The 14157-nt window shown below is 32.0% G+C and overlaps 1 protein-coding gene across 1 annotated transcript in view; it reads left to right on the top strand.

Annotated features, from left to right (window-relative positions):
* Positions 1-5240: 5240 nt before the first annotated feature.
* LOC105624626 overlaps positions 5241-14157 on the top strand; it is a 13332-nt gene continuing 4415 nt past the window's right edge. Inside the window, exon 1 of the mRNA XM_012205983.1 lies at positions 5241-7472. Coding sequence (XP_012061373.1) covers positions 5241-7472 — 2232 coding nt within the window. The remainder of the gene's footprint in view (positions 7473-14157) is intronic.

Genomic DNA, 14157 nt, shown 5'->3' with positions numbered 1-14157 from the left:
GCGATACTCGAGATTAGTACTACAAAGGAACCAACTTCTGCGACAGAAGCCGTTGCAACAGAATATTATTATAATAGTATATAATTAAAGTAAAAAGATGTAACATGTTGATACCTATTAATTTATATTTTGATTAAATGTCTCATACGCGAACGTTGTCATTTAAAAAAAATTAATCAAAATCTAAACTTAACATTTTACATTATTAATTATATTCGTTATTAATTATAAATATATTAATTATATTAAAATTAGATATACAAAGTTGTTTGATTTGCAAAAGCGAGAAAAATAATATATATTTGTTTATTAATGGAATAATTTATAAAGAGAGTTAATCATGAGTTAAAGGATTTTCGTGATCCGAAAAGTATACGATCTCAATTATTTACATGCGGGTGCGTTCTTATCTGTCCTTATCTGATGCAGATGTTGTAGACAATCAACGCGACAGTGCGATTACCGCGGCACGCTCCTGTCGTGCTACGAAAGCAAATTGCGGATCTTTCCGGCATATGCCTTGCGCCGATCGTCAAGACCGAGGGATTACATCTCGTCGCAGGAGTCTGTAATTATTTTGTCGGAGTTCCTGCGCGCGTCATCGCTCGGTCAGCTGTCGTCCTCTTTGCGCAAAGTCCGTCCACGATCGTTGTCGCACGAGTCATAATCACTAACTTTCATTTTTGTCTTTTGTACATGTAACATATAATATGTACCTATCTCGCGGAAAATTGTACGTTGCACAGGTTACAGATGTCGCGAAAAGAATTTCTTTTTTCTGAACATCGCGAGCACGAATTTACACATGTAGAAGAATACATACATATAATAGTGTTGCATAATATAATTATATAGTAATTCGATGAATAAATTTATATCTCATCGTTTGTTAATTAGTTAAAAAAGAATATCTTTTTACATAACTTTATTGTAAATATATATGTAGAGTATATTGTTTTATTTGTTATCTAAAAATTGTAAGAGTCAAAAGAATTAACGAATTTGAGAAAAATTTTCATTTTTATTATTACATATAATTAAATAAAAAAAATAATTTATTTTCTAGAATGTTACAATTTAGTTCTACCTTATTATTAACCTACGGCGACAAAATAAAGAAAGATTAATAATGGCGAGACAGTGAGAAAAAAATACTGTAACAAGGCGAGACACTTGCGACGTATTGACATCTACGGGGATATTAATATTTATGGCGCTCTATCATACAGCCGCCAAAAAGAAAGAGACGCGGCAACTCGCGACAGAATAAATGCACCTGCATTACGCGTGTGCGTGCGTATGTACGCGAGGACAAAGCCTCGTCGCGGCCGCGGATGTCGTTTTACAGAAGAGGGATGTGGCGAGGGGAGGAGACTTCCTTCGAGCGCGTGACGTGCAACTTTTATTTGCCTTTAATGACTGTAGTTTTGCATTCCTTTTCTACCTTTCTCTGAATTTCTGCCCTTTTATTTTCTCCCTTTCTCTGAATTTCTGTCCTTTTATTTTCTCGTGAAGAGAAATTAATTAATTTAAGCATTCAATATTTTTAAATTATTATACAATAATTATTATACAATAATTATTCCACTAATTAATCCTTTATATAATTTATTTTTAAAAAATTATATTCATAAATACAGTCCTTTCGTACAAATATTTTCACTATTATTTGATTTATTATTTTGATTTCTATGAATATCTGGAAGAGATTAAATTTCATAAAATTTCCCGGAAACAAGTTTCTCGCTCATCCGCGAAATCTCGTTTAGATCGCTCAACTCGATTCTTATTCCGGAAGCTGCATTCGCGGGAGGTTGTTGCGAACTACTCGCAATAAAATTGAGTGTAGAACGAAAAATCGTAATGGCAAAACAAGTTACGTTGAGATGGAGAGTGAAAAAAGAGAAAAGAGAGGAGAGAGGAAAAAGGGAAGAAAGAGAAGGGGGGAGTTTTTAATAACCGTTAATTATCCGGCGAAATTCGGCGGACTTTTCTACTTGCAGTTTTTTACGCGAGTTGCTTGATTCTTTGCTCCGTACTTAAATAGGATGAATCTAATTCGAAAATATTTAATGGACTTTGTACGGAACCCTTGTTCTTGTACGATTATTTGATATAAATGTATATGATTGGAGCGTTATCTTTAAAGCGCACGTTAAAAAAGTGTAATTTCTGCAGATAATTTCTGTTTCGCTCTCTTTTCACGCGCTCTGATTTCGCGTGGCACGGTCGGTTTTGCAATAATGATCACGAAGTGCTCTCTTTTGCACATGGTTTCCGATCCGTGTCGACCTCGACGGTCGTCGGTTTCCCGACGCGACGGAGAAGAGCTGTATATCATCCAGCAGGATGACGTTTTGCGTTCGCTCGAAAGTATCCTTCCACCGCAACGTTAATTCAATCACATGCTTTCAAATGAAAGTGAATAATGTAATAATTAATGACGGTCAAGTTAGAAATTTATTCTCGTAAAATACCATTTGTTTTATATAATTTCCAAAAAAAATTCAGTTATTAAAAATTATAAATTACAATTTAGTATAAAAATTGGCGACATAGCAAAAATTGCAGAGTTGTTGAGAAAGAAAGATATCAATTCAAATTATAAATTAAATACTGAATAACTTTGATTATATATAAAAATTGAATTATTTTAAATATTATAAATTATTATAATTAAAAATTATTATAAATATATTATATATTAATTACGAAAAATTAATTTATTTATTTAAGATGAATAAATCAAATTTTTTCTTATCGTCTTTTTTGTAAAAATCTAAGAAAGGACTAATGATAAAAATAAATAATTTTATACATTTGTAATTAAATAACAAATAATTACACGAGAAACAATTTCGATTTGGAAAATTGGTTTTTCTTCGCACAGTAAAAGCGTTTATTGGCAATTTTGCGCGCTGTCATATATCCATCATCCTATTGCTGCTTCTCGTTCGCGAGTCTGTAAGCGTTGTAAATCGCTTGTAATGTCCATCGTTACATTACGCTACGCATCTACGTGTCGCGTTAACGACCGAAAAAGCGAATGACGACCTCATGCTAATCAACGACAAGATGAACTTTGATTACATGACGAGCGAAATGGTGCTTCGGATTGTACGTGGCAAGTTAATAAATAAATTCAGACGACTACTAATGCTTTATGTTAATTATCAATCATCGACAAAATGGATTCAATATTTAAATGCATTTAATATTTGGAATTTCTCTTCAAATCTTTTTCTTCATATTTATAACGTAATCGGTAATGCAATTTTTATCTTTTTCTTTTAAATTAAATTTTTTTTTTAAATTAAATTAAATGAAAAGTTCAAAAAGATATATTATTATTATTATGAAAATAAGTATTATCTTACAACAATATTTCCTAAAAATTTTAGATATTTGTTATACAAGTAATATTTATTTTTCTTATAATCTTTTTATTATCACAAACGTTATATAAACCTTTTTAATTAAATAGAAATATAGCTAGAGGATATATAATCTATAATTAACGAGTAGCTATTATTAATCCACATGGATGGATAACTTCGAGTCTTAAATTCCAGATTCACGAGTCATGGTAATATTAATTAATTGGTCGATTAACACTTCTCCATGTTGTGTAGTTTTCTAGTTATAATTATCTCTGAATTTCTACTCTGTGGAAATAATTGTCAGCGTATACATTTATTTTAAAATCAATTGTTTAATTGAGACACCTGGTATCGCTCCCACCAGATGGTCGTAATTATTATTATAAGAGATGCGCATTTTCAAATGATGCCAGAAGACTCTTTATCGGTCCACACTCATCATTCACTGATAAGTTCAATATGCTCTGGATGATTCCGGGTCGATTTAGGTCATTGATTCTTATTATAGCATCTTACTTAAGCGAGAATCCGTTAATCTTTCCAGTACAAAATTAATCTTTTAATACGAAATTTATTACTTTTATTTATCTAGATAAATTCAAATCTATAATTCAGATACATAATTACAACGAATATAATTAGTGTAAATAATTCTTCTATTCGATCAGAATAGTTAGAGTCCTGAAATCATTAAATAATTTCAGAACGTTACATCATCGGTTCTTGAAATCCAAAAGCGTTATCAATGTTGCTGTTATGACAGCTGTTGCTTTGCTAGACATAATCTCGTATATGTAATTTTCTTTTAACTTAAGAGAGAGAGCACTATTAGTCAATCCATTTATCTTGATTATTCTTGAGAATCTTTTTATTTTGAAATTTCAAAGAATTCCAAAATTAAAAAAATAGCTAGGATTGGAATAATATCGAAAAAAATAATATAACAAATAAAAGATACATAATGATTATAAAAATATTAAACAAACAGATTTTTGAAACTACTATAAAAATGATAAATATAAATATAATATTATATTATATTTTATTAAATTTTACATAGAATGTACAATAACGGTAGAGAAATGTGACAAAACAAATTTTTTGTTACTTGCTGAAATTACTTTTTCTTAAAGTACCATATAATTTACAAAAAAGAAGTGTAACTGCGAACGTATCAGAGAAATAATCTGCCGATTGCATCTGTTCTTCTTACATCGATATTCAGGCAAATGATTCCGAAGCAAATAATGAATTATTCATGCAGAGATCCGTGGCTGAAATCATGAATAAAGGTCGTCAAGTAAATGATCCGTGATAGAAGAGGACTCTATGTGATTTTTACAACAGTGATGTGATTAAACTTCATTGGAAGATGTGCTTCAAGATGCGAGATATTGGAAATTGTGGACATAAATTGTATATTTCAAAGAATAAACATACATATATACACGGCAAACCCAAACATTTCTCTACGAGATTAACGTAACGAAAATATGATTTCAATTAAATTTAAGCAATATGATGAAACTATGAATTAAAAATTAACTTATATCATTTTTATCATAAGATAAATTTGAAATATTATATATAAAAGAAAGCTTTTTCAAATAAAAAATAAAACATACATATGTCCCTTGTATTGAAAAATAATATATGGAGAAGATTCCATTTTCACTTTTCTGTTAAATGAAAAAATATAATTTCTTAAAAATAAGAAAATATTTCTTCAATGACTGTTATCTTTATTCATTTCTTCAAGACCCATGTGTATCTTCTAAAATATGGATCGTTCCCTAAAATATGTAAATCTTTGCCGATTTTACATGCCAAAGAGAAGAAGTTTGTAACAGCTCGTTGAAGATGGACGTAAATGTATGTTCACGACGCGTTCATGATGGCTATGCGACTATAAGATCGCGCGGCAGGCCGCGTGCCGTCTATCGTTCCGACTCCGAGGAATTGTTAAAAGAAGCAGGTGGCCCGTACGCTTTGCCGCGCCTCTCTAACTTCCGCGTGGTTTCGGAAGATGCGCGACAGGTGCCCAGGTGGGCTGATCTTGGTCAGGATCAGCCACTGATCGAGAATTACGGCACCCTGCGTGCCATCAGGTCGCGAGATTTCGAAGAGCCGCGCAAAGTAACGCTAAAGACGTTCTCCCGACGGGATAAACTCGACGGGAGTAGCTCGAGAAACAGCGCTCCGCCGAGCAATCTTCAGCGTTTGAGAGAAAATAATGATAAGAATTATGAAGCGAAAAGGAGGGATCCTCAAGCTGAAACCAACTTCTGCACTGATCATTATGGATGGAAGTCTGAAGACTGCGCTCGACGAATTTATGATGCAGTACCAGTAGAAAATAATCCGATAAATCTGAAACCCTTTTGTGTCGGCATGACTTTACAGGAAAATAATTTTATTAATATCAAGAACAATCGACGCGACGTATTTAAGAAAGCCAAAGAAAACGTCGAGAATCTCAATAATCGCTCTATAAAAGAATCGAAAAACAGTTGTATTTTTAAAAATAGAGATGATCCTTACGTTGAAATGGAAAATGACAAACAAAAAAGCGCTAGAGATTTGGGAAATACCAAAAATGAACTTCTCAAGAAGTTAAAGAGTACGTCCGTTGTCAAGAATGATCTGGAGCACACTAAACAAAGATTTTCCAAGAATAAACAACCCATCTATGCAGTTCCACAAGTGTTCTCCAAGCCCGGACGCGAACATCGATTGGTCATAGTTGATGAAAACTATGTTCCCAGCGGCGATCTCTATCGTACTACAGCCAAATATATCGAAGACATTAATCGAAATCTTGCAGAGATCGATAAGAGTTACGAAGTGATGAAAATGAGTCCTGGAACTTATGGAGTGATCAATAGGATCGCCAAAGGCGAATTGCTACCGCAAGATCAATCTGGGAACTTCTTTGATTACGTGAGAAAGAGAAATATGGCGCCCATGCTGCCCATCAGCACTGATATAGATGAAGTTGTTGAAGAAAAGAATGAAAAGGAATGCAGAAAAGATACCAGTAAGTATCTTCGCAGACCCAATTCGAAGGGTAAACTTCCGCCCAAAGTCTTGCCGAGATCCTCATCTATTGAGAATACATCCAGACATTCGACGGGATCCACTACTGCCTCATCAAGCAAATCCACTGAATCTTTATACGCAATCAGTGAGTCTTTGACGGAACTACCGAAGGTTTGCGATTCTCAGAAACGAAATCCAGCCTGGAACAGGATTTCTCAAGAATTAACATTGAAAAAAAGCCACTCACAGAATCAAGCAAAATCTAATATCGACAAGAATATCTCGAAAAGAAGCAAATCTGTAGGTTTAGAGATCAAAGATTCGTCATCTTCGACAGATGACGAAGTTTTAATTCAGAAAGATCGATTACCAGTCACCAGTGCAATTCGCAGGAATCGCTCTCGAGTCGACCAAGGGAAATCATTGTTGAAGAAAGAACAAACTTCTAACGAAATCCTGGAGAGGATTTCAGGCAAACCAGAGCAGGTGCGATCTATAGAGAATCGTTTGAAAGATCGTCGATACGACACATTGCCCTCGAGAAGACCCAAAATCTCTTCAAGACCGCTTCACAAGTCCAGTGAGGACGTCCTTGATGGTGAAAGGTTCTCTCATGGCGATTTTGATCTAAAGAAATCTTGCTCAATTGATAATGATGTCAATCAAAAACAAAAGACTATTAAAGACCTGGCAGAAATTCGACAAGATCCTTTTTGTATTATGGACGCCACGGAGATGATTCTTAAAGGACAATCGGAACGATCCAATCGCTTACAGCGGCAAGATCTCTTTTCCAGAACTAGACACAATTCTTTAGAATCTAAGGAAACAGAAGTTCAAGCTAACGTTTTCGCTACTTTACCGAGAAGGGGAAATCTCTCAAAGGATCAACCTGATTCTCTTAGAAGATTCTCTGGGAACGGACCTATCTTAGAGCCATTATACGAACATGCGGTTAGTGATCCTGTGAAACCACGAGGAATCCAGAATGTGATACCCTGGTGGGAGCTGGCCACTAAGAAGTATAGGCATCATAGTTGCCCATCGTTACAGGTAAATTGGGTCGCGTTAATTAGAAACTGAAATTATCGAAATTGCAGTCGCAATTTTATTATAGGTCATTAGTTCAATGTGCGAGAGCACATATAACAATAATATTGTATTAAAAAATACATGCACAAACACGTTGAAATGAACAAATATTAGAGATATTAATCTCTAAGAAACTATTAAGTTTTTATATAGTGAAGAAAATTATAATTTAGAATTTATAAAGCACGCATTTAATTTATACGATATATTCAACGTAAATTCATAATAAGAAATACAATAAAATAATTATATACGTTTAAACCTTTAAACTTGTAAGATCTATTTTTTATTATCACAAACTTGAGCGAAATATCTTGCGAGGAATTTATTTAACAAGTCATACTGCAACAAACTTTATGAGTCATGCGACAATTCTTTTGCAATATCTACACAATTAGTCTTGCAATTGAGATATATTATATGTATATGCTATAAAAGCCTGATCGCATCACATACAAAATTATGTCAACTGTCTCTTTATCTCGCACATTAAATATTAGTTATTAAAATAAAATATATAATATATATAATTACAGTATTATATTATTGAAACAAAATTTACTGAATCATAATTAGTATTTTAAAAAAATATTAATACTTATAAAGAAAAAATAAAAAGAATAATATATATTATTCCCATCTTATGTAAATTGTCATATAGATACATCAATCGGAATGCATCGACTCCAAACGATATTTTATATATATAGATATGATTTATTCACAGTAACGGTTACGAGGGTAGTTAAAGCAATGAAATGATAAATTCGATAATGAGGTCGTCGAAATTGAGCTTGGCACATTCCGTCCGTACATTTAGAAAGACGACAGCGACGCATAATATATAAAGTGTAGGTCGACAATATCATGGGTAGTCCCGATTGAATAATTATGCGCATATTTCGGCACTCTTTGTAATCGTGCCTTACGACGACGACAATGTGGCTGTCATCAATTGAAATCGCATGTTACGTAAGATAGATCTTACGTAAGATAGATCATTCGTTCAAAATATTTCTGAAATAACAATTCTTTTAGTTTTAATTTTAATTTTTGCGTTTAATATGCTCTCTTAAACTCATATATATATATATATATATATATATAAATTCTCTGTCCTTGATTACATTTAAATAATAGGAAATAATTTGATAATCTTAGGACGTGCTTTACACGATTTGAATAACTCAAAAAAAAAATTCGAATCCTTTTCTCACGTTTTTCTCTTTGTTGTCTTTTGAGAACGAAGTGAAGAAAGGTAGCTCATGATTATCAAAAACCCTGCAGAGGCAGTTGCACAATTGACTGACATTAGAAACAATTGCAAATTTTATTCTCTCTATGTATTCCGTCTTATGCAATCCACTCTTTCGCGGTCTCGAACCTCTACAACTGCATTGATTAAAACATCAATTTTAGTCACCGGCGCTTCGTGCGACACACCTCCTACTTACTTTCTCCATCTAAGTAAGTTGATTATCGCTTAGAATATGCAATTAATCTTTGCAGTATGAATTTCATATGTTATACAATGCATTTCTCTTTTATTCAAAATTTTATATAATTTTATCTCTTAATTTATGTTAATATTAATATTATACTAATGTTAATTTATCTTAATTATGTTTTTTTATTTTATATTTTAATTTACTTTTTGTATATTTCATACGAGGTTATAAAATAATATATATATATATATTAAAAATTTAATAATTTTATTTAAAATATATTTTAAGATTATAAATTCAAATTTAAATTTTTTTAAGGATGAATCACTAAGAAAGACATTTTCCTTAGGAAAAAGTCTCTCTAAAAATTAAAATCTAAAGCCTATTTTCTGGCGAAACAATTTTTGTAAATTGTAATCCCTTTTTTCTTTTTTGTTTTCTTCGTCGAGTCGAAGAGAGGTTTAAACGCCACGTGGTAGAAGGCTATAAAACTGTCACTGGAATTTGTGACAAACCGTTGTGTTATAAACACTTTTGCCGAAATCCTTGGCCCATTCGCTCCTGTAGAAGGGAAAAAGATTTATGCGTTTCGAGGGCACTTTCGGCCGGATATCATGTATAAACCTGCATTCTCTCATATATACATGCAGACATTCTGTGTTTTTTTTTATTTTTTTAGTATTTAAATGAAATTATGTTTTCTTTTTTTCGTTTCTTTCTTTTGCTACGATTGATAATATTAAAATTACAATGTTTTATGACGTAAAATTTAATATAATGTATTTTTTATATTTACGATCTTTACTTTCAAATTTATAATTATGAAGAGATGAAATAGCCTACACGCATATTACTTAAAAAAAAATAATATCCTAAATAGTAATATTTGTTTAATAAAAATATATTAGCAATAAAATATTTAGAAAGAACAAGGAGAGACACTTGAAAAGAAAATATGTAAAATGTAAAAACATAATTTGAGACCTTGGCCCTGAAAATGTCCTTGCGGCATTAATTATTAAGTTGACCCTCACCCTTCTTTCTGCTTATAGCAATTATACGGGGGAGCTACATTGTGGGAACATTGGGAATAACGTATATTATTGTGAACACGGCGTAATCCTCGAAGCGTTACAATCCGAGCCCTAACTGGGCTAACAGTTCCCAGGCCGCACAAGTGCGATATTCTTTTCGACGAAACGTTACAAGATGCTGCGATATCGCTCGAAAAATTCGAGATGCAGATTCAACAGAATTATTGTTTATCCCTAAAAGATTATTTGCATTTTGTCCATGCTTCGTATATCAAATTTAATGAAATTAAATTCTTATATCATTTAAGTAATTGAGAAATTAAATTAAATTATCTCTTTATATATTAATATAATACTTATGATTTTAATAATTTTTTGATAAAATTATTATATATCAATAAAACAGAAAAAGATTTACGGAAAATTATTATTTCTTACAGATAATTAACGTTTATGAAGAATATGTTTCTTCATGTACATGTAATTAAAAAATAAATACATCTAAATAATTAATTTATAATTATACTACGAATACTTAAAGTGAATGTCTATATTTATGTCTGATATTTGTCAAAATATGTATAATTGATGCATAAAATTGAATTTATTGTACTCAAAAGCTACATATAATAACTGCAAAAAACCTTGTCTGTCGCATCAACAATCTTCTAATGCTTGAATTCATGAGTCAGTCAGACTTTGTACTTAAGGCTTTCTTAAATTTATCTTTAGACACTCAGTAGCCAATGAAATAATTCGTAGAGCATCTTAGCTTTAAATATAAGGCCTGACTATGAATACGGGCATAAATTTGGCTATGTTTTAAAGATTACAAATAATACAAATATTGTAGTTTCATACTTACTTTACACATAGAACGTGTCTCCTCATTTTTTTATATTTTAAAGCGTTCTATACATCATACATATGTAGATACGTGACTTTGAAATATTTTATACATCGTACGTACGTAGGTACATACGAAATCTCTCGATAAGAAAAACTATTTTAATATTCTTTCGCGATGAAACGAATTTATGAGAGATACAATATTTCAAATTATTGTATGATTTACATCATTTAAAATGATATAGCCGACTTCACACAAATTAAATGTTACAAAAAAAAATTGTGTCAAGTTGTGTTAAAAGAAACTTTATACATTCTTTGTAATTTGTTAAACATTATGAAGTAAATAATTATTATTGTTATTAATATATAATTAATAGTGCAATGAATATTTAAAAAATCATCACGATGCTTAATTGTTTTTTATTGCAACATTAAAAATTTTTGTTTAATTAGCACTGAAGTTTTACGCTATTTTAATAGATTTTTGAATTAGTTTATCATTATGTTTATCTATGTTTTTTTGTATTTATGTTTATTCTATTCACATTTTTGTAGATAGCAATAAAGCATTAGGAAAATAATTGAAATAGAAGTTGAGGATTAAAATTTATTTTTGGCTGAACCGTTCACTCGCGATGTATCCTCGTCAAGATGCACCGGCACTCGCTTGGTGTTTTCCCTGGAGAACAAGGCGAGTCACTGTGCCGCGCGCGATGCATTTTACTCCTCGGCACGTGCGTTTTTGCCGCGGGCTTCCGGTCCAGTTTTTAGCTTCGTCCGTCCTCGACTTGGCCGACCCTTCGTTAGGCTCGATGCACAACGAGGCAAAACCGAGACTTTTCCTCCGGTGAAAGGAAACTTTTCTCTATTATTATGACAAGTTATATAATATGATACAGGAATATATTAACATTTAACAATAATTATTCAAATTAAACATTTGTTGTGAGTCTCAGTAAAAACATGGTTATCACGTTTTTCTAATCTATTAATATAGCAACTATTAATGTATTAACTTTCAATCCAAATTGACTTAATTTTATCTAATTCCAACTTGAAAAAGAAATTAACGTAAACGTAAATATAACGAACGCAATCTGAACGTTGATATAAAGTGTTCGAGAAAGATGTAAGGTCGCGAATAGGTGGGTCATCGATTTTACGAGCATACAGCGTGTACATACGTGCTCCCTTCTCGGATGCATCTCGGCGGTAGGTGAAGTCGGGCACTTTAACAGCGAGCGTGGGAGCCAATATTTACAGCCCATACCGAAGCTTATACAAGTGGACTCACGACCTCATTCGGCCTCAAGTAGATATTTTTTTATCTTCTTTGAGCACACGCGCGGAATTCAAACATTTCCTTCTAATTAAATGTTCTTTGAGAAATTTCGAAGTTATTTTATTTCTAAAAAATATTCAGTTCTTTTTTTTAAGATACATAAAGTGTCTCATCGTGACTAATTTGTAGAGAATGTTTTTTTGACTTACAATAGAGTAAAATCTTAGAAAATATCGTACGATTTTATTTTTTAATTTAACTTAATTTAATTAATTCTATATATTATAATTTTTATATTAACTTTGACAAAAATATATTATATTATCCTGAAATTTATAATTGGAGTATAATATATCTTACATATTTAAATTACTATCTGTTTTTTATACTGCTTAATCAAATGTATAAATTTTACTCGAGTTTCAACAACCTTTCTACAAAAATATAAAGGTTAACGCCCGTAAGAGAGACCGCATATTCCAGCTGCAGAATCACGTTGAAAGTCATTCCACGTTGCACGTTAAAGTAATATGGTAGGACAATGGGCCCCGAGACACTCGCTCGCGGCAGCGAATTACATGTCCCACGTTTGCTGTTACTGTTTTATGAGCGGTATAATTCCTCCGGAATTACGTGCGACTCTAGACTCGCACCTACACACGAACGGATTCCCGGCTCCCACCGATCCCTTTGTTCACGATGACTGACGAAACTCCATACTCACCGTTCCTTTGCGAAGCAAAAGTCCCGCTGATTGTCTTCTTAGAATTTTATGACGTTTTACGTGTATTTCCGAGGAAGAAGAAAAAGATGGTACTATATGTTCATGGAAACAATAGCAAACAGCTGACTCCGGTACTCGAAATTTAAAGGTCGATCCTGAAGGAATCTCTTGGGATCTTTACGTCATAACGGGATATAGCAATCAAATTCAACCATTATGTTTTTATTCTGCAAATAAAGATTCCACTTGTTAGAAAGAACTGTAAGTTTTACATTCTCCAAATGGTTTTCTTTTTTTATGAAAAGAGTAATCTTTTTGTCTCTTCATGATTTAAATTCAAAATTCAAATATCAAACACATTTCAATACCATATTAGACTAATTTAATATTAGATTTAATTTGAATATAACTAATAATAATATGAATCGTTAATGAATTATTAATAAACGAATTTTAAAAAATAATAGAAAATAACCATAACATTTAATCAATTAAAGTATAAGTGATAAAAGCAAATAATATTAGATATAAGAATAATTATGTATGTATAACTGTATGATTATGTCATTTGTACAATGTTATTCGAACGAGATTACTCAAAATTGTGCTGCATCACTACTCGTAAATATTATACAACACGACAAGTGTTCGTTTCTTTTTCTTTCATTTTCTTCTTATTTTCTTTTGTAAAGAAATGAAAAGCAAAACAAGTCAATAAGAAAAATGTGTGAGTCGCAATGTATGTATAGGTCATCTCGCTTTACGTTATATCAAATGAAGCGTTTCTTTAGAAAGAAACGCTTTCTTTTCGTATCCATCCAACACAATAGCTCTCAACTTCTTTGTGGCTTTAAGAAATTTAAAGTCGAAAATGGTTATCGAAAACTGTCACTGCATCCGCATTATAATGAGATTACATTATTATTTACTCTTTCGAAAAAAATAATCAAAACTTAATTATAATATTAAGATGCAACATTGCTGTGAACTTTTATCTTAAGCTGAAATGAAATATCTGTAATCTAAATCGAATCGAGACTTACAATCAAGCAAGTCGTAGCAAAAGTGTTACAAATAACAATATTTACAACGAGAGCCATCGACCGTCGTTGCTCGAGAATGAACAAAAAAAAGGATTGAAGAGGGAGAGAGAAAGAGAGAGGGAGGGAGAGAGAGAGAGAGAGAGAGAGAGAGAGAGAGAGAGAGAGAGAGAGAGAGAGAAGAAAGAAANAGAGTATATACTAGTACTACGTATAGTTATATTAGTACGTACGTTCGTTACGTACCGTACGACGTTACTCTCTAC

Source organism: Atta cephalotes, assembly GCF_000143395.1.
Source record: "Atta cephalotes unplaced genomic scaffold scaffold00083, whole genome shotgun sequence".
NCBI lineage: Eukaryota > Metazoa > Arthropoda > Insecta > Hymenoptera > Formicidae > Atta > Atta cephalotes.
The sequence above is the reverse complement of the archived record's forward strand: the minus strand, read 5'-3'. Positions and strand labels throughout refer to the sequence as shown.